Source organism: Solea solea, chromosome 13 (genome assembly GCF_958295425.1).
Source record: "Solea solea chromosome 13, fSolSol10.1, whole genome shotgun sequence".
Taxonomy (NCBI): domain Eukaryota; kingdom Metazoa; phylum Chordata; class Actinopteri; order Pleuronectiformes; family Soleidae; genus Solea; species Solea solea.
The window spans coordinates 6,843,463-6,868,654 of record NC_081146.1 but is presented as its reverse complement, the minus strand read 5'-3'; the positions used below and the strand labels follow the sequence as shown (position 1 = coordinate 6,868,654).

General features: G+C 44.0%; 1 protein-coding gene across 2 annotated transcripts in view; it reads left to right on the top strand.

Annotated features, from left to right (window-relative positions):
• LOC131470990 (glutamate receptor ionotropic, NMDA 2D) overlaps window positions 1–25,192 on the top strand; it is a 50,520-nt gene that overhangs the window by 8,292 nt on the left and 17,036 nt on the right. The window contains exons 2-10 of one of the 2 annotated variants that reach the window (XM_058647150.1): window positions 9,664–9,957; window positions 10,262–10,468; window positions 11,891–12,157; window positions 15,136–15,464; window positions 16,635–16,749; window positions 21,250–21,455; window positions 22,344–22,512; window positions 23,830–23,983; window positions 24,437–24,562. In XM_058647150.1, coding sequence (XP_058503133.1) covers window positions 9,670–9,957; window positions 10,262–10,468; window positions 11,891–12,157; window positions 15,136–15,464; window positions 16,635–16,749; window positions 21,250–21,455; window positions 22,344–22,512; window positions 23,830–23,983; window positions 24,437–24,562 — 1,861 coding nt within the window. In that variant the 5' untranslated portion in view covers window positions 9,664–9,669. Of the gene's footprint in view, window positions 1–9,617; window positions 9,958–10,261; window positions 10,469–11,890; window positions 12,158–15,135; window positions 15,465–16,634; window positions 16,750–21,249; window positions 21,456–22,343; window positions 22,513–23,829; window positions 23,984–24,436; window positions 24,563–25,192 lie in introns of both variants that reach the window. The other variant, XM_058647149.1, reaches the window with a different exon arrangement.

Here is a 25,192-nt window from a genome sequence, read left to right as displayed (position 1 = left end):
GTTTCCGCACTGAGTCCTTCTTTAGTCTATCTGCTGAGAGTTGATTAGGAGTGACTGCTTTCTTTCCAATTGTGCAACTCCAATTTCAATCCAATTTTTTTTTTTGAGCGAGTCAATAAATGACCTCGGCCTTAATCTGGTGCTGATCGGGCTCATCAAGCTGATTGTTATATGATGTGTTCAGTGTTAACTGTGGCGTATTGTCTGTCAAACGCTGCAGCTTTGGGGGGAAAAAGAGACACTTGTTCACACATTCTGTGCTGAGCAGTGATGAGAAGGAGCAAGCGGATCAATCACTGGCACCGGATGCTCTGTGTGATCTATACCCAAATATTACGTCTGCTGATCACAGCCTCCATCACTTTGTGAAACAGGAACACTTTTGTGTGAGCGTGTGTGAGCGTGTGTGTGTGCGTGTGCACGCGTGTATCATGCTTGCCCTTTTGAGTTCTTGACTTCGTAGTGTTGAGTCATCGAGAATGATGAAAACCGTTCATTCATCTAAGATGCTTTATCAGATGAATGAAACAAGGCTTAAATGACTATGTTCATTGAAATCATCAAGTGCAACCAAAGACAAACTAATATGCAACTAATGTTATTTAAATGTAACTGCCTGATGGCTTTGCAGCCACAGTTGCAGATTGTTAAGTATATATTTATATATATATATATATATATATATATATATACTTTTCTTTTTCTAAGTAGAAGATGTAGCTGTCAGTAATGTTTAAATTCCCGTGACATGAACATTTTCCCCCCGGAGGCCTGCTCATAATTGTGTTCAGTGCAGTACAATGTGACAGGAAACCATCATATAAAGAGGCTGTTGCCTTCTCCGACTTTACTGGAACGCCTCTGTGATGGAATATTGTAGCTTCATGAATCAAGACAAGAAAAAAAGTCCGATATTTTAGATTTGGTCTGTGAAACAAACATCACAGGAGGAGTGGGCCTCTAGATTTGACTGTGTGAAGACAACACAGCAGGGTTCTGACATTCCCCCTCACTAACCCTTCACCACCTCTTACTCTTGAGAGATTCCACAAAAAAAAACAACAACCAACAACTCCACTGGTCTCAATCCGTGTATTCCTCTCCCCTGTTGGGCTTCATGTCTGAATACGAGTGCGATTCCTGAGCCACACTGATCCAGCGGCATTTATAGGATAGTCTGACAGAAGTGTTTCTAACACCTTTGCTTATGAGCGGGGGCAGAGCCAGATGTGCTGTGAACACAGCTCAGTCCCGTACCCAACATTGTTATGCAGCGTTTGATTTTCAGCAACATGTGGCGCCTGCTACTGCTGGAGACGACCTCCCCAATTCTGTTCACTTTAAATTTGTTTACTGTGCGTATGTGTAAATGTGACAGACTCTCTGTACACATTCCTCCAAATGTGTTATGTTTGCTCGTATACTGTACAGTATGTCTGCTGCTGTGACTGTGTGTGTGTGTGTGTGTGTGTGTGTGTGTGTGTGCGCTCACCTGCCTGCTTGTGACCTTGTGCAAAGGAGCCATAGTTATTGCAGGTTTCCCACATCAGTTTAATCTGTTTATCCTCAGAATAAGAGTGTGATTCATCATTACTATGCAAAGTTATGTGGCCTTTTTTTTCTTTTTTGTTTCCCCTGCTGAGAGTGTCGAGCAGCTCCCTAGTTTGTAGTTGTTACAGAATATTTCACCTTACAGGTCCTGAAGGGCTGCACTGTCGGCTGCATTTCATCTTGCTCTTTTAATTAGTGACTGATTTAGATGTGGCTCGGTGATCCCAGTGTCTGGCCAATCAATGAGGGAATTAATGGAAACGCCGAGCAGAACGGTAGCTGGCTTGGTATGGAATGGGTTCAAAATTAATCTGTGATCTTATTCTTAAAAAAAAAAAATAGATGTTTTTGTTCTGAGCCTTAAAATGACTCCACCAAAATCTGAATAATCTTATTTCTGCTGTCTCTTCACATCTGCTGAAAATCTTCCACCCAATTTGCTCCTGATTTCAATCCCAGCAGCAATCATTTCATTCATGAATGTATAGTACATTATGTAAATGCTCACTGTGAATGCATGTTTATTCTTAGAGATTGCAATGTATTGACAGTGCTCTGGTATTAAAGCTATTTTCCCCTCAGAGCGTCTGGGTGCCCAGAAAAGGTTGAAGAGTAAGAAATTCCTTTCTTAAAACAAACACAATAAGATAATCCCCCAGGTAGTGCATTGCAAGGACATTTTGAGAGAGAATTTGAAGGAGAAAAACAATTACACAAAGCGATTTATATGTATATTAAAGGCAGTAAGAGTTGTGGTATTACTGTATAAATGGTACTGAGCAGAGGAAAGTGCTGCAGTCCTCTGCTCCTTGCAGTTTCATACATTAGAGGTTGAGGTGGAGAAATGAAATATTCCTGCTCCTTGGCGGGACTTTAAGAAAACACTTACATTAAACAAGCATTGGCAGTGGGCATACAGAGTATGGAGTCTTCTTATAAAACCATTCAGGTGGAATTAATATAGGCCAGTTAGATGTATTGGAATAATACCCCTCACTGGGTTATGTGAATTCCTGATGCAAGATCCCCAGACGTTGGCCTTTCCACTCGAAAGCATTTGACCTTACTGATATTTATGTCAGAACACACATGAGGCTGGTAAACCATTTGTAACTGGTGTTTTTTTGAGTGAGGCTGAGAGGACACAATTAGATTCAAACCTGTCTTTGTGGAAACATTTTGTCTCGTTCTCTCTACATTAAAGAGCTTTCTCAGGGTTAAGACTTGGCTTTTAGTGTTAGGGTTAGAATTGGGTTCAGGTTCTGGGTTTGGCATTTAACTGCGATGGTCAAGTTTAAGGTAAGGGGGCGAGGGGACACGTTGTGTCTCTTTAGGGTCTACACTGAACATGCTGTACAAGAATGTGTGTGTTTGTGTGTGTGTGTGTGTGTAAAGGAAAGAAAGTGACAGCTTTGAAGAATTTCTTTGACATTCACTCTCAAATGGGTGTTGTTATGCACCAATACAACACACACACACACACACACACACATACACACACAGTGGTTTTGCATTCTTTGTGTGGACACTCATAGTATTCCCTAGCCCAGGGGTGTCCAAACTACGGCCCGCAAGCCAATCACGGCCCCCGGTGAGATGCTGTACGGCCCGCAGCTTCGGTTTTATAATGTATTATTTATGGCCAGGGACGGACTTGGACTTAGTAAGGAGTTGTGCTTTGAAACCAGAGTCCTGTGTTTGAAACCCACCTGCGACCCACAGCTATATGCACTCATCTTATGTTATGTTATTTGATTCCAGATGTGTAAAGAAAGGCAGTTTTCCTCTCCTGTTTGTCTTAGATTTGGTTGCCTTTCCATTTAAAAATGATAATTGTGACTATGAAAGCTACATTTTTATAAAACAGTACATTTGTATGTAAATGTTCCTGTTAAAAAATAGGGAAAAAAGGACCATTGGCCCCCGGAAATCTTCACATTATCAAATATGGCCCTCGTTAAAAAAAGTTTGGACACCCCTGCCCTAGCCTTTTACCCTAACCTTTAACCTAACCCTAAAACCAGGTCTTAATCCCCAAAAAGCCAGTTAAAGCTGTGAAACAATGTCCTCACAAGGTCAAAACGTCCTCACAAAGATAGCTTTGTCCACATAGCTTTGTCCTTTTTAAGACATACACCCACACACACACACACACATGACAGATGTTCCCGTTTATCACCTGTTTTTCCTCTCTGGTTACATGACTGCATTTGAGACCATTACTGTAATAACTGTGTGTGTGAGGTTACATCAAAGCAAAAGTGAACACCTTCACCCATTAAGTAATTATATCCTGTATACTGAATGTCCTTAGTTAAAGGGATAAGATAAGGGAATTGTCAAATATTTCCACAGTAATCATCCATTATGGATGCGAGTTCCACTGCTTGTCACGGTCTGATGTGCCATAAACCACAGTGGGTAGGACTGAGACATGTTCCTTCTTGTTATAAAAAATGAGGTCAGAGAATTGCGCTACACTAGGACAGGGTCCAGGGTCCAGGGTCATCTCCATGCCATTTCCATCAATCAATAGAGGGAAGAGAAACAACGAGTGTCCTCCCATTCAAGTAATGAAATTTATCTCCTGAATGCGTGGAAGTGAAGTCTCTTGGCAGAAGATCTTTAATCCAAACCCATAAAATATTATTTGAAATAAAAGCAGGATTCGCTGAACCTTGTCGAGTGCGGCACAAGTTAAAGGGGCATGAAATATAAAAGATGCTGTGAACGAGCATCGTAGTGAGGTGTCATTGTGAATGACACTTTCTTTTTTTGTTAAAGGTGAGAATATATGCTCGAAATGGAGCCATTGAAGATTTAACCTATTGGAATATATGGATTATTTTGCGTTTGCTGGTAGAAATGTGAAAGGCCACAGAATTCATTTGATACACAGAAGAATGAAAACAGCCACACCAATTCAATTCTTATCTGATATTTCTTTGTGTACATTCTATTAGTCTTAAATGTGTGTACCACAGCTAGTTTTTTTCATATTCCATATCAGCTCCAGCCTCAGAAATCTGTTCAGTCACGTTTATGAGAGCTTTAATGTGGTAATCAGCCTGTGGCATGTTTAATTCACAAATATTGCGTGTAGACTCAGTGACACAGACAGTTGATGGATGACTCCATCGTTTGTCACGAGAATGGCTTATGATAGCCGTGGCTATCAAGTGTGAGGGAGGCGGCAGCAGCAGCAGCAGCAGCAGCAGCAGCAGCCTTTACTGCTGCCGTTTACAGCCATGCAGTAAAGACCCACAGCGCTGCACGTCCTGCTGCTGCACACTGCGCTGGTTTGCTCATCACTCTGCTCACCATGCACAATGGGAGCCAGAGCTGATCGCCTGCCTGGTGGCTCTTCGACTCAACGGGGATCAAAGAGAGAGAAAGAGGCCGATAGGGGGAGAGAAAATGAAAGAGGAAATGAGGGAGAGGAGGAAGTAAGTACAAGAGGAAGACGTGTGGAAATAAAGAATGGGTGAATGGATGAATGACTGACTGAGTGACTGAATGAATGAATGGAAGTGACTGAGAGTGAGACGGACTGAGTGAAGGAGTGTGTCTTCTCATCGTCGTCTCTACTCATGTCCTTCTTGTGTGTGTGTGTGTGTGTGTGCGCGTCAAGTGGGAGTGTTGTGAGCGTGTGGATGAGTGGCTGAACAAGTGCAGCGGGACAGAGAGAGAGAGAGAGAGAGAGAGCGAGAGAGCGAGATTGGCAATGAGGGAAAGATTGAGAAAAAGAGAAAGAGAGGGAGAGGATCTGTTCTGTCAGAAAGGACACACTCCAGTGACTGTGATTGAAGTATGGGCCAATTAACACGAGGAGCATTGAGCTCCAGCTGCACTCTTCTCTTCATTCCTCCGCTACACACACACACACACACACACACACACACACATGGCTACACTTGCATATATGAACACTGGGATGATGGACCTGAGAAAATGACAACGTACAGTAGTTTTTCTGTCTTAAATGAGGATCAGCGGATCAATCTTCATCTTCACTGGCTGATTGTTTTATCCCACGAGCACTTACGGTGACGTACGCAGATGCTGTAATGTCTTCTGATGGCATACAGCAGACTTGCATATATTTGAGATGTTTTGCATTGGGGCTGAACGAGTGCACTGTGTGCCACAGGCAACAGGAGGCGGGTTCATTATGATGACAGTAAGCAGCAGAACCCACCAGTGTGGGCTGAACACAGGACACTCTGCACAGTCCTCTTCTCCATTCACATTTTCCCCTGCACACGCACATGCAGCAAACGCTCTGTCATGCTGCCTCCACTGGTGTTCAGTGGGAAAGGAGCTCAGAGAGGCGTGGATGCCAGCAACTTTATTTTTTTATCCGAGCAATTTCCCTTCTCTCTTGCTACTTATTCTCTCAGAGTTACTGCATGCCCTCGCAGTGGCAGTAGCATGTGCAGATGAAGGTGTAGGAGGAGATCTAAAACGTCATGATTGTTGATCACACTTCCTTTTGTGGCTAAACGTGTTTTTGTCTCATTGGTAAATAACACAGCCTTTCCCTTACTCCGCCGTGCAAGGATTTACCTTCAAAGCATTTGATTTCCCTTTAGCTCTAGAACCTGCGTTGAAAGTTTTTAAATGAGCTGCACCTGCACAGTACAGTTACCCTATAGGTAATTATTTGAAATCACAGTGAGCACATTAAATCAAATGTTTAAGCAAAAGACATGATGAGATGTTTTGATTGTGATGTCAATTTAAAAAGAGGAGGCTGGCTTGCCTGTGTGGATGTTTTCATCTTCTTGATTAGCTGTCTCTGACAGCCGGAGAATATTCCTGTGCTTAAGTACTCGATAAATATTCCTGAAGGTGTTTTTGGTTTGCTTCTAACCGTCACTGGCATGTGCGCTCGCTGCTGTAAATGCTACTTCCTTTGTTTAAAATGGAAAATAATTACGCCGCAGAAAGGGTAAGCTGCTTATTACAGTGATTGTTAAAAAATTAGAGATCAGCAGTGTACAATGCAAACAGTATTGAGTATTGCAAGTGTGTTTAAATGATTTAGACTGGGGCTGTCACTTTGTACAAAAATCGAGTTTGGATGAATATTATTTGACACACTGTTCCTCCAGAGGTACTTGGATATTCCCCTCACGCACACACACAAACATGAAGACGTTTATTATTACTCGAACTATTCTACTATATCAACTGCGATGCCTTCTCCGCCGCAGCCAGGTGACGTTGCAGAGGTTTGTCTGCAGATGTGTTTATTGTCTTGCTATCGATGGTGAAGAACCAGAAATCACACACAAGTCGCTTCTCAGCTTCTCAGGTGTCCGCGTGATTGTCCACTCAGGACGACGGTCTGGTTTGCTTGTGTCTCACTTTTCTGATGGGCCAAGAGGGCATTCAAAGTAGACCCTCTGCTGAATCGCTTCACATGGTTCGATGCGCTTCAAGGCTGTATATTCACTCAAACAGGCTTTTGAGGCTTAAGTGAGGCAGCAAATTATCGGAGGTGATCGCACCATGTTGAATTTAAAGTCTGAAATCCTAAAAATCTATTTTAAAAAGTGCAAGATAGGAAAAGTTGTTATTCCTTGCAAGAAATAAGACAAAAAATCATGATAATATTGAAAATAAAAACACAAACCTGACCTTGATCAGAAGTGCCGCATTTTTTTAAAATCTAATATTAGTATGAAATGATAAGGATAGATAGATCCAGTGATAGTTTAGATTTTGGCAGTTTCATATTTAGACTCCAAATGATCTCATTTTATCACCTCTATCAAATCTATCTAAAAACAGAAATCCAAACACTTTTGGACACATTTTTGACTGATCCGAAGCTAAACATGAATGCTGGCTTATCAAATATGTACTCACTTTATACTCTATTAAATTAGAAGAGGCTCTGGCAAAGACTGGAGAGTTGTTAAAGCTTTGAGGGGGAAAACGAAATGTACTAAAATGTGAATATTTGCATTTTAACAAAAAGATTCATTTACAGTAGCAAATCAAACGGAACAGTAATCTCTCACTCGTTCTCCCACTCTCTGTTCCCCTGTGTGTGTGTGTGTGTGTGTTCCTCACTGCAGTTTTCACAATTTCACCAGATGGAACTCATAATGAACTATAAATTGAGGTATAAATAGATGTTTATACCTTTTCTACCTCATCTTTATTGCCGTGGCACGGCTCGGAGCAACTCTGCAGCTGTATGTCCGATAGTAGGCAGAGCGCACACTGCAGGGAAAGCGGATACTGTACACGGTGATGCACTATGGTCGCGGCTCGCTGTGGCGGAATGGCACACGTTAGTGGAGCAGAGCAACGTAAACACCTCATGAGAGTGAAATACGGTGACAGGCCTCACAGTTTAATGGCTCAGAGCTCAGCACCATAGAATACATCTTCACCAAATGATATGATGTACCGTGTTCCCGCGGCTTCATCGCTGGCTCTCATTTTCTCTTTCCCCCCCGTCTTTGTCTCTGTCCTTCCCGTTCCTTCCTGCCACATCTTTCTCGCCTCAAAGAAAAGACAAAAACAAAACAAAGCCCTGTTTTTCCCCCACTTTCTCTCTTCATTATTGCATTCTCCCCTTCTCTCTCTCTCCTACTAACAGGTCTGTCTCTCCCTATCTCTCCACACCTCCATCTCTTTTCCTTACCTGAATTTATTCGCCTCCCTCATTTGCCCTCTAATTCCATTTCATTTCACTGGTGGCTCTCACCCATCCAAAGCACACACATGCACTCAAACACATAACTACGTCCCTGTCACTCAAAACAATGCATTTGTTTAAGCCAAACACGTATACACATCCTAGTAATCAATATTTTTCCCTGCTACACTCCTCACATATTTTATACCCATCCCACTCTGTCCTTTCCTTTTACCCTTGTGTCCTGGCCTGCCACCTGGTCGGTCAGTCCACGAGTCATAAACCATATTTCCAGTACATTTCTTTTCTATTAATTTCACACATCTCTTTCATATTTACTTCCTGTCTCAGTCCTCCAGTCATTTTTTTTCCCCTTGACAGCTTCTCCTGTTTTATTTGCTCTTTTCATTTCTTTCCAAAATTCTGATCAGGGTCAGGGAGTCATCAGAGTGTGACAGGGAGGGGAGGCCGATGACGGCCGACAGGAAAACACGGAGGATATCGAGGGGGGAAATAAAGGCAGAGAAAGGGAGAGTGACTTCGGATGAAACGTTACATCAGCGGGCCCCTGTTAATCAATGCAATTGTGTTTGGTAACTGAGGCCATGGAATGGGGGGGTAGAGATTGGGAATATGAAACGACAGAGCATGAGAGGGAGGGGGTGGTTGAGAAGGAAATGGAAAAAGGGAAGGAGGGCAGTTGGCACCAGAAGTAAATTGAAAATGATGTGCTGTGCTTTTGTGTGTGCCCTGCTATCTCGCAGGTAGTCATTATCTTTCTGTATGGTTATTTGTTTGAGTGTGTGTGTGTGTGTGTGTGTATGTTTGTACTCACTGCGTTAACCCACATATCTCTTTATCATTAAGCTGCTCTACAGGCAAAATGCATCCATGCATTTATCTTGTGTGTGTGTGTGCTCAGACACGTGCATGCGTGTGTGTGTGTGTGTGTGTTGTGGATGCGGCTGTGTGAGGGCGAGTGTGTTTACAGTGATCTTAATTGTTGTTATCATTCATGCAGCACAATAACCACCTCCGCCCCCATCTTTGTCTCTGTCTGCTATTAACTCTCTCTCCCTCTCACCCTCCATCGCTCTAACGGCCAGTTTCTATTCTTCCATGTATTGTTCTTTCTCAGCCTGCAGCCTCAAAAGCACCCGTTTCATCTTCTCTCTGCCTTGCTTTATTCCTCCTCTCTGTGTCCATGCTCCTCGTCCAGTCTTTTCCCCAGCCCGAGCCAATTTGCATCCCCATGACCAAAACCATACCAGAGTCTAACTTAATCTCGTCTCCTCTTGCTTCTTCTTCACCTTCTTCTTCCTCTACTTCTTCTTCTTCTTTTTCTTCTTCTTCGTCTTCTTCTTCTTCTTCTTCTTCTTCTTCTTCTCTTTGCTGTCTCTCGTTCTCCCAGGCACCCTCTCTTAGTGCGATATATATCTGCCTCCCCCCCTCGGCAGGTTGCCATGGTCGCCATACCTACTCTCTCTCTCCTATTGGTCCTGGCAGAGTGGGCAGGTCTGGTGGACACCTCCCCCCACCTCCTGCTGCGGCCCAGCCCACGGGAGCGTGATGCGGGGACGATGATGAACTTCAACATTGCCGTGATCCACGCCGGTGCGACGGTGCAGGCAGAGGCGGCGGTGGCGGGGCCCGGGGGAAGGGTGCTCTACCCTGGTTTCGGCCGGGTATACGGCTCCCTGGGGGAGAGCGTGGTCACCCAGTGGGGCTCTGCTAATGTCATCTGGCTACAGGTTGGACACTGTCTCCTCTACCTACTGCTCATTCAGTCTGACTTGAAGGAAGGGAATAACAATGACCATCCATTATTCATACTCACCCTCATTATTTGAGCTGAATGGGGCAGCACACTGCAGCTGTTGTGTGGACTCTGCTGAATGAGTGGGCATCTGGCTCTGCTCTTTCACCACGGCTTGTATTGATAGAGCCAGATATGTCATGCATGCTAGACACTTCATATGTGAATGACACAATTAAGACCACTTTGTCCTAATAAATCTCACTTTCTTTCCTCTTCATTCTTTCATCATGTCCCAGGTGAATGACAGTAGTCCTAAGACAGTGCTGTCCCAGCTGTGTGAGCTGCTGGCGGCGCGGCCCCTGCAAGGTCTGGTTTATGAAGAAGAGAGGCCCCCTCGCACAGCGTGGGGTCCTCTGGCACCCATGCTGGAGTTTGTCTCTGCGCAAACAGGACTGCCCATTGTGGCTGTAGGAGGGGGAGCGGGGCTGGGGAGGATGCCACAGGTAGGAGGATGGAGGTTGAAATTGGGGCGGGAGAGTGAAAAGGAGATGTTTGCAGCTTGTGTGAGAGTGTATACGGCCCTGTACGGACCTGGCATTAACATCCGTCCTCAGTGATTGCGTATGGGAAGTGCTAAATCAGACATGGCATTAAAAGGCGTTATACTTGTTTGCAAAAACCACATAATGTTTTTAATGCATCTAACTGTGCTGATGTGACGGTTGTCAGAGTGTCTGTGTGAGTGACAGGAGGAGAGAAAAGAAAGAGAAGCTCTACTCTTGGTGCTGTGACGTGAAATCAATCAAATAACAATCCGTTTGAATTATTGTGTTGGTGCCTGCAAATAAATGAGCCTACAGGCACTGAAACATCTGAGGACACGTGTCCTCACATCACCTCTGAATGTGGTCTCTGCGATCGGACCTGAGGAGGCAACTCAGGACGGATTGGGAGCGTTCTGTACTCAGTGTGATCTGCCCGCGATCAGATCACTCAAGATAAATGTTAATACCAGGTCTGAATGGGGTCTTTGAGAGAGAGGAAATTCAGATGGATTCCAGAGGCCAGACGTAGCTCCAAATGTGAGGTTTGGCGAGTAGAATAAAGTTAATTAGGTTTGTGCTGCATACTGATGCAGTATGGTTTGACAAGCAGCATCAAACATGCACAGAGGCATTGTCTTTTTTATGAGTGAAGTACAATGGGGTGAGCTACTTTTGTATCGCCATAACGACTTACAATGTCACAATGTTGCATATTGTTGCTGTGAAGAAAAGGTTTTAGGAAGTGCTGGTGGAACGCAGGGGAAGTTGAAGGTCAGGGTCACTGATCTGCTGAAACTCTGCTGTGTTTGATCTGTAAATGGCACCAACTGGGCTTGTCGCTGTGCCTCTGATGTTCCTCGGAGGGAGGCAATGAGCAGACGTGTGTGTGTGTGTGTGTGTGTGTGTGTGTGTGAGCAAGGGCATGTGTGTGTGCGCGGCAAACTCTAAATTTGTATGAAAAGTGTGTCTCTATCAGAGAAAAGCAGCAACATACAGAATGCTAGAAGCACAAAGCATAGCGTTTGTGCTAACAAAAAACCGTGTTAACCCTTTACTCTGGAGGAATTAAATTGTAGCACTTTGATGAACCTACTTTGAAGACTTACTCTCGCCAAGTCCTCATCCCTTTTGGATCTCATAGGAGAATTTTGTGCAATAATCCAATCTGTGTTAGTCCTGTGGCTGTGAGAGCGCTGTGGCTCCATAAAAACTCTAAGCCCCACGATGCCTCCATGTTATGCATGAAGATAGGCCAGTCCATGCTTTGTGTAGAGAATACTGTATGGCTTACAGGCTGTTAAGACACAGTATTACTACAGAGGACAAACTTTACAGCTAGAATTTTTTTATCCAAATCTGCTGCTCTCTTCCCCAAATCAGGAATCAGGTTCCATCTTTCTCCAGTTCAGCTCCTCTACTGCCCTTCAGTTAGAGGTCATATTTGAGGTGCTGGAGGAGTACGACTGGACCTCCTTTTCCGTGGTGTCCACGCGTCACCATGGCTACCAGGACTTCCTGTCCGTGGTGGAGGGCCTGACGGACGGCTCGTTCATCGGCTGGGAGAAGAAGAGTGTGGTGATCCTGAACGTGACCGACGACCCTGGGGGGGCACGCACGCGCAGGCTGCTGAAGGAGAACGAGGCGCAGGTGAGACAGGGGGGAGGGAGGGGGGAAAGGGGGGAGGAAAGGGGAGGAAGTGCTACGAGTGTCATTGGGGGCCCTCCTTTCTGACAGGTGGCTTCCCAGCTTTTTCCTTCCTTCTTCGTCTCTCCTTCACCCCCTCCGCATCTCTCTCTCCCCTCTCTCCTCTATCCCTCTGTTCTTCTCTTCCCTTTCCATCTGCTGAGGCATAAACAGTTCAATGGTACCAGAAACCACAAGTCAATAGGATCTGCTGGCTGGTTGTCATGTGGTGCTGTATGAAGAGTTATGGAGAGCAGAGAGCTAAAGAAGTTAAACCACTTACAGTTTTCCTTCGCTCCCCTCAAAAAAACAAAACATCTCAATCCGGTCGGACAGTATTATGTACAGCATAAATTCTCCCTGTTCCGCCCCTTTAATGAGGATACTCTACATGACATTTACATTGCTGCAATATTTCCACCAAATGGGATTTGTCCTGATGCCTTGTGCATTATTTTCTAACATATTTTATAATGTTCCAAGGACATTTATGAACAAGCGACGTGGGTTTGAAAAGCATTTGGCCGTGCGGCAAAAGTTTCTAATGAATGACCCACTGACAGACCGCAGCAAGGAGAGGAACATGGTGTGCAAAAAAATCTAGTGACTCTAAATCTCCAGACATGATCCAGACATGAAATGACTATTGTTTTATTCAACTTGAACTTTTAACCAACTCTTCTATTTCTAATTCCCAGTGATTCATTAACCTTGACCAGAATGACTTGTGGTTCTGGTTTGTATTGGTGGTGTGTTCCAGTCCTTCATATTTAGCATGCTTGTTCCCACTCAACCGACCACCTCCACCCCCCAACAACCCCCCCCCCCCCCCCCCCATCCGCTTGTTTTTCCCTTTCTTATTTGAAACTTTGACCTCTACTTCCCTCGCCCTCGCCTTTCCATCCTCAACTCTTATCTTTTGTCGTAAATGAATGACCTCCCTTGAACCACCTCTCAGTCACTTTTCTTCACTCTTCTCACTCCCTCCTTCCCGTCTCTGCCTGGAGACAAGCTCACTCTCCTCTGCTGCTTTGCTCTTCACCATCATCTCTGTGTTGTCCATCTCTCTAGCTGCACGTCTTCCCCGACTCCACTGGCTCAGTTTAGTCTGGGTCTCAATGTCATCACTAATGCCCCAGCATGGCCACTGCAGCTCTGTGTGTGTGTGTGTCTGTGTGTGTGTGTGTGTGTGTGTGTGTGTGTGTGTCTGTGTGAGTGTGTACATGTGTATTGGATTCCTTGGACTCCACTCTGCTAGTGTCACTGTTAATATAACATAGTGCTTGCAGTGCTTGCTTTTTAACCATCTTGCTTTTTGCCACTAGCCTCTTCTCTCAGCTGTTCTCCACTGCAGGGCAAATAAACACTTGTGATTGCTCAGTGATATTTGCATTACACGCTCTCTCTCTCTCTCTCCTCGACATTGTAGAAGGCCTGATCCTGAGGTCTGGGTCAATTTCTACTCAAATCTCTCATTCTCTCTTTTGTTCCATTCCTCTTCCAGCTTCTGCCTTGTCAGTATTTCTTCTGCTCTCCCTTTCTCTGAAGTGTGTTCCTCTCCTCCTTCATTTCACATCTTTAGATTTTGTTTTGTTCTGTTTATAACTGATGCTCCTCTTCCCCTCTAAATTCAGCCTCCATCTCCGACAGCCGCTCTCTTTCTCCCACCTTCCCTCCTTCCTCCTTCTCCTACTGTCACTCTCATTCCCTACCTAATTTACTGGAGGTTTATTGGCATACAGGCAGGATTGTTTTGCCAAGCCATTACAGTTCAAAATTCAATGAAGGCGCTCTTCTCAAAATGTGCATTCAGTCTGTTTCCCTGACTCCCGCCTCTTCTTTCATGAAAGAGTCGCCTCCCTCTTTTTTTGCCCTTCAATTCCCCTCTGTCATCTTTCCTTATTCAGTCATTTTGCATGTATTTCCTCTATTTAAAATACACTTAAACCTCACATTTGCACTTTCTATCTTTTTCACACTTTCTGGCTCCATCATCCTCTCATCAATCTCTTTCTCTAGGTCTTTTTTTCTTTTTAATTTCCACTTTAACCCCTTAAAATCCCTTTTGTGCACCCATCGACCAACCCCTCACCCATCCTTAGCTCAGCTCTTGCTGCAGACAGCTCATCCACTGTCACTGACACTTTTCTCTTTTTTCCTCTGGTTCTCTTTAGCCTTTATCATATCATCCCTTCTTTCACAAAGAATCAGTCATCTCTCCAGGCCCCAATTTCACCAAAATGTGTCATCCTTTGCTTTTCTTTGCTGTCTTCCTTCTTCCTCTCTGTTCCCTAAGGAGTGACTATTCCATTCTCCCATCTCTGATTACTCCCCGCTCATTTCGCCCTCCTCTCAGGTCTTTTCTCCACCCTATACTTTTAATAACATATATTAGATTTTAACCTCTTCGCCCTTGTTTTCCCTCAGGTGTGTTTAGTCTTTAACCAGCTCCCCCCACGCCCCCCCACACCCCCATCCTTCTCCATTTATCTCTCTATTTCTGTGCTCAACACCACTTGTTTTTGTTTCCCTTTATTGTCTTACCCCCGGTTTTCATTATTCATAAGTATAACTTGTTTCATCAGGCCCGAGCTCATTAAGCATTCACCCCCAATGTCTCCTGCACCTTCTGGTTATCGCACATCACACTGGTGCGTCTGCTTCTCTCTCTCTGAATCATACACCTGAAACATGTGAACTTTATCTCTCCTCTTACCTCTCCCAGCATCCTTTTTTCTTTTTTTCTTTTTTTTTCCTTGATACTATTTTTCTATCCAACCCCCTCCCCGTCTGCTCAGGTGCTCTATCTGTTTTCCCCTTACTTCTTCCACCCTCTGTCTCTCTCCATGTCTTCCCTGTCCCCCCCTTATCTCACTAGCTTGTATGTGTGTGTGTGTCTCCCCTCGTCCCTGTTTTCTCCCTGCCTTCCTACTGTCCTCCAGGTACGCTTGCTGTACTGCTCCCAGGAGGAGGCAGAGCTGGTTTTCCGAGCCGCTTGGGCTGCTGGTCAGGCTGGCGCCTCACACATGTGGTTTGCTGTGGGGCCGGCTCTGTCAGGTTTGGGCATGGAGAACCTGCCCCGGGCTCTGTTTGCCGTCCGGCCTCAGGGTTGGAGGGATGAACCTCGCCGGAGAATTGCTCGGGGTGTGTCTGTGCTGACTCACGGTGCAGTGGCCATGCGCAAGGATTATGGGACGACGGGTGGGCCGAATTTTGTCACCAACTGCATGACTGATGCTAATCAGACCCAGAGACTGCGAGGCAGGATGAGGTGAGAGAGACAAAAAAAAGAAAGAAGAAACTGTCCGTGCTGTAATACAACTTGCCTCTCAGAGGACGCTTAAGTTTCTAAATGTACGGTTTAGAGCTGAATGGGACGAGGGAAGGAAGATAAATGTTAGGTCGGGGGTAAGTGCAAGGCGTTTGGTAAACTTCGGACAGAGTGTTTGACAAATGAAGAAGAATAGAGCAACAGAATAAGACATTCTGTGAAACCAGTTGGTTCGCTGCCAGAATGAGCTGGAAGGTATATGGGCCGAGTTCAGTGTCAGAGAGTGGGGGATATCTGAATTTAGAGCTGGCTATCGTCCATGCAAAATAGATGTTGTTGGTGAATGTAGTTGTGTAGCAAGTGGAGCGTGGCTTATGTATATTAATGAGCAGCAGGCATTAATATATTCTTTGTAGTCTGTGCAAACAGAGCAGCACACTCTAACAGGTAGCTCAAGTGCTGCTGGTTATCGTCGTCGTCGTTTATGGGCGACACACTGCACTCGTTATATGCTATAGAAAGGCTACTGGAAATGCGGTCAGTGTGAAAATGAGCCAAACGTGTAATTGATTAGTTTATTTTGACTTATTTTCTTAAAACGAAGCAGAGCACAAACAGTGTGGCAATTAAATGGAAGTGATTAATGAGTTCTCCTTTCAGAACAGAAGAGAGAGATGTTCTCCTTTCCATTTTTTGCACTGCTACCTGCTGTTCACTGTTTGTAACTACAAGCTGTTGTTCCAGCTAAGACGTGCTTTTCATGTGATGAAAAAACTTTCAGATATTGTCTTTTGAAGTCGGCAAGATGACACGAGGAGGTAATTAGAAGGTCTGTCCTGTGTGATTGTCAGGAGAACTGCGGATCGGCCGCAGCTCATCCAGAGTAGCAGTTGTTTGACTTCAAAGATCTTGACACTTCTGTACGTCTGATCAATTGTCTGTAGATTTGATTAACAGACAAAGCCCCCGACTGTCACTCCAGAGGTGCTGTGATTTCATTTCAGGAGGCAAGAAAACGGGGGAGAATTTCTATTGCATCAAAACCAACCTCATGCAAATTTCTCCTTGTATTCTCCGGCAATTCCATTTGTTAATTCGAAAAATGTTTAGTATTTTTCTCATTCACTTACTGTCTGCCTTCTCTTTTCATCTTCACCAATTGCCGTGCAGGTATTTCAGCAACATCACACTTGGTGGTCGAGACTACTCCTTCAACGGTGATGGTTACCTGTCGAACCCCTTCCTGGATGTCATTTCTTGGACCCCCGGGCGCGGATGGGAAGATGTAAGAACATGGCATCAATTCTCTAAGTCTTTGCTTCATGTTATTTAGTTATCTCCATAAGCCGTTTAAATGTAAAGACTTGCGAGACCTTGTGTTTGTGCACCCTCTGAAGAAATGACAAAAGCCCAGAGCAACTGAACCTGACGCAAGTTTTGCGCTGATTCGATCGATGTTTTTGAGTCAATTTCTCCATGTGAACTAGAGGAGCCGATCAGTGCTGCATTGGCAACAAGAATATTTAAATCTGACAGCAAGGATAGGTCACGTGGGTTTTTATTATCATGTAAAGTTCACTGTGGCTTTGGTGCCTGAGGCAGAGGAGAGAGAACAACTGGCTACTGACCATATGACCGTGCTTTGGCTGCTTCTACTGTGCTCGTTCAGTTTCTGCTGTTTCGATGTTTCTTGCTCTCTCTCACACACACACACACACACACACACACACACTCACACATGCAATTCAAAGCCAAAAAATGTGAAGAATTGCTGCTTTCTCTGATCCATCCTTTATTTTAAATCAGGAGTCAATGGGGTTGTGGGCTGTTGATCTGTCGGCGTGACCGTCACATGTTTCCCACTCTGCCTTGATCATTAATATGTGTATAACCCTATCAGAAAACAAGCGGTGGTTTTATTCAGAGAATTAGAAGGTGTATCTAATATGAAGCTTTAGCAGGCTGTGTTATCTAACTCAAGTGGTTTATTAGTCTCATGGGGACTGTATATTTTGCATGAAATTCCCTCTTTGTGTTTCCCTGGATAGTGATTCCTTGCTGAGATGTAGCAGGAGGATAATGACACAAACAGTCACAGCCTACTTGATTTTAACAACTCACACTGTTGAGTCTTAAGCTCTCCTCTTAAAGGCGGAATGTTGCATTTCCCCACAAAGCGAGGACTGCGGCTTTTCCCCCCCCCCCCTCCCTGACATCAAAGTCAAAGATCACCTTTTGGCCAGTAATCAATAAAGTGAAATATAATCATTAGCTGTTGCCCTGCAGTCATAGTCCCGTACACTTCCACTCATGCATTTCATTGTCCTTCATTTTGTAGAACACAGTGTTCTGTTGTTGTTTCTCATCAAGTGTTGCTGATTTCTTCTTATTTTCTGCCTGGGTTGCTTGGTCTTGCTGTAAAGCAAAAAAATAAATGCAGATTTAAATAGGGAGGAAGATGTCTCGGTGTCATCACCATCTGGTTGTATCCTCCTCATTGTTATGTGTGTTCAAGTGTCTTGTCTACATAAATGTATGTGCAGCTACAAAGCCCCAGCACCCCTGGCATGTCATGCATATTCTATAAAGCTGCGGTTTGTTCGGAAATCCTCCAAACGAAGCCTTGTCACCTGTTGTGGATGTGTTCGCTTTAATACCCCGAGATTTTACCCTTGTCGGTGTGAGGCGAGAGAGGGGAGAGAGGGGAGCTCATTTTCTCAACCACACATCACAGCGGCGCACGTGTACAGACACACGGCACGCTCAGAACATACATCCCACAACTGCACATTATCACAGCCATCGCACAAATACAAATACTGTTACACACAGGCTTCTACACACACACACACACACTGGTGGTTCTCAGCCTCCTGCTGGTTTTAACAGCCCACCAGAGTCCAGTCTCAGCGTGTTGTAACATGCTGACTCCTGCCATATCCCTCAAATCCCTTTCAATTAGACGCTTCTGCGCTGGTCCTTCGACTCTGTGCAAACCCAGGGTACAGAACCCGCCCACATGCACACACACACACACACACACACACATTCACACAGACATCCACATGTGTCTTTACGCTTCTCGCCTGAACCTTATCGCACATATATACACACCCGCCCACAACGAGGATAACATGACTGTATCTGCCTATTATGCACATCCATGCTGTTGGCGCTCCTTGAATATTTAATGTAACCCTAACCCTAAGACTGCACCATTACCCAGCGCCCGAGCACATACCCAGCTTACTTTACTGGAGCGCTGCAGACTTGTGCTGAAGGTTGTCCAGCACCAGCTTTGCCTGTTACTGCCACACGGAGACAGCATTACCACAAGTTAATGAACACTTGTTAACATCACTGACAGCTGCTGGGTAACATTGTGCATAAAAATCATTCCCAGAACGAAATTTTGTTCCGGCAGTTTGAAGTAGTGAGCAGTGGTACGTGTGTGTGTGTGTGTGTGTGTGTGTGTGTGTTATGCTGGTTGTCTGTCTGATAGAGTGCAGAGTGTTTTTGTGTAAGCTCCATCCGTTTCTTATATGTATTCCCTAAGTGTGTTTTGACTGAATGTCTGTTGTGGAGCTGTGGTCGAAGTGCAGTGGAAATACTGTTATTGTCGCCACCTCCTCCCCCTCACTCTGCTGCCACCAGCATTACACAGAGAGACAAGGTGCAGGAAGCTGCCAAACTTTACTCTCCTGCCAGCGCATGCCCTCACATTGTTGTTTGTTATTGTGTGTGTGTGTGTGTCTACTGTATCTTTTCCGAGCGTACAGTACGGACATTTTCCTTTTGGTGCTTGTCACCTCGGCTGTGCTTTTATCAGGTGATCATGCCAACATGTCTCAAGTTCACATGAAAGAGTCTCTCAGGATCCGTCGGGGTGTGGTTCCGCGTTGTGCTTGCGTAAGGATCCACAGTGCATATAAACAAGGCTAAAGAAAATGGGAGAAAACAGTGCAGTGCAGCCAAAGAGCGCTTGATAGACATTTTCAGGTCAACATGTGGACACAACACTGAAGAAGAGATTTTAGAAATCACTCTGAAATGTTATCTGTTATCTAATAGCAGTGTGTCCACCCTCTGGTAAATACCCATGAAAAGTGTTTTGACCAGAGCTTGTAAAAAATCTTTAGGCTCCGAGACGCACTGGAACTCTCTGAGTGAAGCTGATTGTTTGATTTCATCCCACTCAGCGCTAATATACTCAGTATGTATATTATAATTATTGCATTTAACGTATAATGTGACACTGAAGTAAACGACTAGAACAAACATATCTGGATGAGCGCTGGATCCCCATTTATCAGTGTAGCCGTATGCTGGTGTGCACAATGTCAGGTAATTGCTCCCATTACACATAACAATGGATGTGAAGGCTTGATGTTTTCAAATAGTGAGTGGGCACAATCTCCCATAAAATACCCATACAATAGTACTAGTGATATACCTCAGATAATGAGGCCCCGTGACGATAGCTCAATAATGAAACTAATAACAAAATAAACAAAAATCAATAATAATAATAGCTAAATCATTTCTTTAATATTTCAAAATGACATTAGCTGAGATGGTGTAAAAAAAATGAAGTAGCAGTAGGTTGATTGTGAAGTCATTGCCACTCTGGTTCAGTGTAGGGCTCCAGGTCCATAGAAACATCTCTGTCTTAGAAAAGCTGTGATTCAGTTGCCCTGTGTTTGCACCTTTCACAAAAACACCAGCTGAAACCAGCTGAACAATGAGTAATAAATGATATGTGTTGTATTCTTACCTTAAAGTTTCCTTAGGGAATGTAGTTGGACCGACTTCCCAGAGTTTGCTGGGGTCATAAATGGTTCTAACTGCCTTCTTACACCTCTCAGAAAAAGCGTTCATGCTGGCCAAACATCGACTACAGCAATCACAACGAGGTTCCTTCTGACTTCCACTGAACACACTGATGCCCACAAATACAGCGACGGAGCATTGTAACGATAAATAGCCGCGTCGCGTGTGTATTGTGATGATTGAATATCAAAGTCTAATCTGCCGAGGTAAAGCATATTAAAGTGATGTTAAATGGTTCATGCTCACTAACTGCCCAAAACTCAAAAGAACAAATCTTACTTTCTACCAGACATATTTTACAATGTCATTTGTCACAACAAAACAGCATTTCACACAGCGCAGCGTTTCACAACCCTGAAAGCATTCTACAAATAATTATGACCGCGGATTTGTTGTTTTTTCAAATGCTGCTATTTTTTTTATAGAGTTGAAGCAGCTCTCATTTAAGACTGGAAATCAGCAGCTCAACTCTGTTTTAGAAAATGATGTCTATTGATATATCAATTCACATCATTTTTATATATGTATATATGTATATATATATATGGTATGTATACATATATACATATATATGTGTATATATATCTATATATATATAGATATATATACGGTATGTAGTAAACAGCTTTAGTTACTTGAAATGTCAGATCATGTGAGTAAAAGCTCAATTTGATGTGGTTAGATTATCTTTTATTCTTCCATAAACAGTGCAACACATGTTCGGCCAGACGTTAACTACAAAAAAATGATAAACATACCATATGTTTGCCAACATTATGCATGAAACAGAATCAGGTATGGTGCAGAACAACAAACAGCCTGGACTTTATGCACTACAATTCAATTTTATTTGTATAGTGCCAAACATTATTTCAAGGCACAGTACACAGAGAGGCAGAAACCCTCACAGCTACACTACACACTCCGTCATTGTTCCTCTTGCTTGTTCCCTCAGGTAGGCTGGTGGGAGAATGGCGTGCTGAGGCTGCGGTACCCAGCTTGGTCTCGCTATGGGCCGTTCCTTAAACCACCCGACGATGCCCAGCACCTGCGTGTTGTCACACTGGAGGAAAGGCCATTCGTCATTGTGGAACTGGCAGATGCTGCATCCGGGACCTGCATCCGTGACTCGGTGCCCTGCCGACGACCCCTCAATGTCAGGTTAGAATAATCAGCATTAGCTTTAGGTTGATATTTTATTTGTGTTTTGGTGTAGGTAACTTGGAGCCTAATTACTTTATTTACCAGTGTTATTAATGGAGATTTAAAGCTTTCATGATGCCGTCCAATGCAGGAGACATCAGTCAACTATCAAAACTGTGGTTCGCTTCACTCACTGACCATAATCAATAACAGACTGCTCTCCTAAAGATTAGTGGAATGACTCAGGGGGCTTGAAATAAGATATGACCACAGTGGAGCTTCATGGTTCATCATCTTCTGAAGTCTCCACGGACTCGGCCACAATATTCCTTTTCTGTGATCATTCCCTTGGCTCACTTCCAATGCGCACCCTCACTCACTCACAGACATTTAGACACAGTTGTGTAAGATAGTGAGGACATAGGTATCTCCCTAGTGTGAAGGCCCTCTTGTGGCCGTTTTGAGCACTTATAGCGGCATTTTTTGCAAACTTTGCATGAGTAATTTACCCACAGTTCATAGCGTGCGGGTAGCAAACCAATCAGCAATAGAAGGATCGATCAACCCTGAAGGTGACATTTCCATTTTCATGCTATCGAAAATACTCTTTCTATGCTATACATTTATCAAAAAAATAAATAAAAAAAATTAGATTCATGCTGCGCATAATGTTGACATTTTGTGTTAAAGGGTTAATTATTTATTTTGGAACAAATCCCTCATCCACGTTAATTAAGAGTCCCATTTACAGCACGTACGATGTCTGATTCTAGTTTCTATTATCTTGAGCCCAGGTGCCTCTCTCATTAACCAGGTCATCAAATTGTTCCTTTCCTTTCCAACTGCACTTTCTCTTCTTACTTCTATTACTAATAATCTTCTTCTTCTTCTTTCCATGCTTTCCAGTGCCGCCCATGAGGGTGTGGCTCCCATGAAGCAGTGCTGCAAAGGCTTCTGCATCGACATCCTCAAGAGATTGGCCAAGATTGTTGGCTTTACCTATGACCTTTACTTAGTGACCAATGGGAAACATGGGAAGAAAATCGATGGGATTTGGAATGGCATGATTGGAGAGGCAAGTCTTTGTTTGTCTGTGTGTGTGTGTGTGGGAGGGTGGTGCATTTGGCTCTGCTTGCCTTTTTTGACAAAGTGTTCTAAATGTCGGTCACTCGCGTGTGTGAGAAGGGTGTGTGTGTGTGTGTTTGTGTGATTGTTGTTTGTGCCTCTGCATATTTTGTGATGAATTTCCAGTCAACAAGTCGCACAGTAGCATTCCTCAGCCTGTGCTCCTGCGTCCTGGGTGACTACTGTTATGAGTCACATCAGTCACCTTCAGACTAATGGCCACTTAACCACTGACAGGAATCAGACAGCTGTCAGTACACACACGTGTGACACACACACACACACACACACAAATTTGCAAACACATACTGTAACACGGAGCAGAAAACGCTTGGTTACACAAATTAAATGGACAAGCGTCACAGAGGCAGTGAACACAGTCTCCTCCACTGATATTTTTTTATCTGCAGAGACACGCTTTAACACACACTTACAGTGCTCTCACTGTCAAACACCCCTGGCTCGGCGAGATTAGTCCTTGATATTTTCTTTGGCAATACTCATAGAGGTCCATGATCTCCCATCAAGAAAAGACACAAACTGCTGGCAGACAACTAACACAACACACGCACAAATAAACAAACAGAAACAACGCACGCACGCACACACACACACATGCTCTCACACATAGTCAGATCGATACGGGGGCTGCTGTTCCACTGAAGCATCCCGCTGTTTCTGTCTTTGTCCCGGGGGAACTTGCTAAACACCAGTTGTCAACAGTAGCACTGCACTCTCTCCTGCTCCATCATTTACACTAATATATTCTGACATGCAAATGGCCTCGCGGATTTTGTTTTCCCCAAACTTATGTCACTTCTTTTCATCAAAATGTTGCAAGGCCTGTCATTCTTTGATCAGGTAATCCTGGAGATTTGGCAGAATTGAGAGGAGGGTGTTTTGTTTTCAGCTTCACTTCATTTTTCTGCTGAGTGGCTCTGAAGAGTGGATGTGCCATGTCTAATGTAGATTAACATTTCACTCGTACAATCGGCACACGCAGCACTTCTCCAAGAGGGTGGCGTGGAGAAGACAAGACCCAAGAGACTCTTGCTCACCATTTGTACAAAACAAAACTGAATCCTTGGCTTTTCTCATTCTGGCCCATTCGATACTGTAGCAGGGGTCAGGGTGCACAAATGCCACTATGTCACTTGGAAATAAACCTCTGTGGAGTGTAATAGAATGACTGTGTCAATCTGTATCCACCACAGAAATGAGCCTTTAATTAGATTGCTCTCTCACCACTGGTTCCTGTCCCCTTCAGGTGGTATACAAGCGAGCGGACATGGCTATCGGCTCACTGACTATCAATGAGGAGAGGTCAGAGGTTGTGGATTTCTCAGTACCTTTTGTAGAGACGGGGATCAGTGTCATGGTCTCCCGTAGCAACGGAACTGTATCGCCGTCCGCTTTCTTAGGTAAGAGGCTTGTTTATAGGAGGCGTCGCAGCAAAAAGCACAATCTAATGGAATTGTTAAGGGTTGAGTTTGCATAAAACGCCACAGTTTTTGGCTGCCGGTCCTTACATTTAGATTAGCCGTTACTTTTTCTAAGCTGCCCGTGTCTTCACAACTTAAACTTTCACTCTGTCAGCAGTCTTGAAGCTCCAGTGGGAGAGCAGTATTATTGGCCTATAGACTGCAGTGAGATGACTGTAAAGGAAAAACACAGTGTTTATGGACTCATGGGGAATAGGTTTGCCCCAATGGCTGCAATTTAAACAGCTTATAAACTACACATATGCAGCATGTATAAATGTACCTTTAATTTGCTTGCCTTCTCTATGATTAATGATAATAATAATAATAATAATAATAGAGAATCATGTTTTATGCTTATTCAAAGTGATTTAATTTTTTCCCCCTTCAAAGAGCCTTACAGTCCAGCGGTGTGGGTGATGATGTTCGTCATGTGCCTGACCGTTGTGGCTGTGACCGTCTTTATTTTTGAGTTCTTCAGCCCTGTGGGCTACAACCGCAGTCTCCAGAATGGCAAAAGTGAGTGATTTCACTAAAGCTCGTATTACTATTATAATGAGATTGCTGGTAGTTGGTGTTGGTCAATTGTCACGTTCAAAAAGAATGAGTGAGCGTTCCTACATGTGCTGCTTTGAGTCTTTAAGTGGGAGTGAGACAATGAAGAAATGACACCTATAGTACACTGATCTGCATCCAAGTATCCTTGATATTGAAGCAGCTATTTATTATTCAACAGCATCGTTTGCACCCCTGTGATATCCACTACCCCTGATGCCAGTATCCAGCCTGACTCACCTCTTTTACTGCATGATTGCTGTACTCTACATAATTTCACCCTACTGTCATCCTCCCTCTCATTCACTCTCCTCTCACTTCTTCCCTCCTTCCTTCCTCCCTTCCTGCTGTCACATAAAGCCTTGTAGTGTCTGAAACCTTTGAATAGTGATTCTTTTTTTTTTTTCCTTAACCATTTAATTTGAACTTTAATCGCACGTAAAGTCATGTGGACGCTGGATTTCAAATTGCTATTGTTGAGCTTTGGTGTCAAAAAAAAAAAAGGTATTTTCATTTACAGTCATTCAGGAAAGTGTGATTTAAATGTGCATTCAGATGCTACTGAATACACTATTGTGTCATTCAAATATGTGT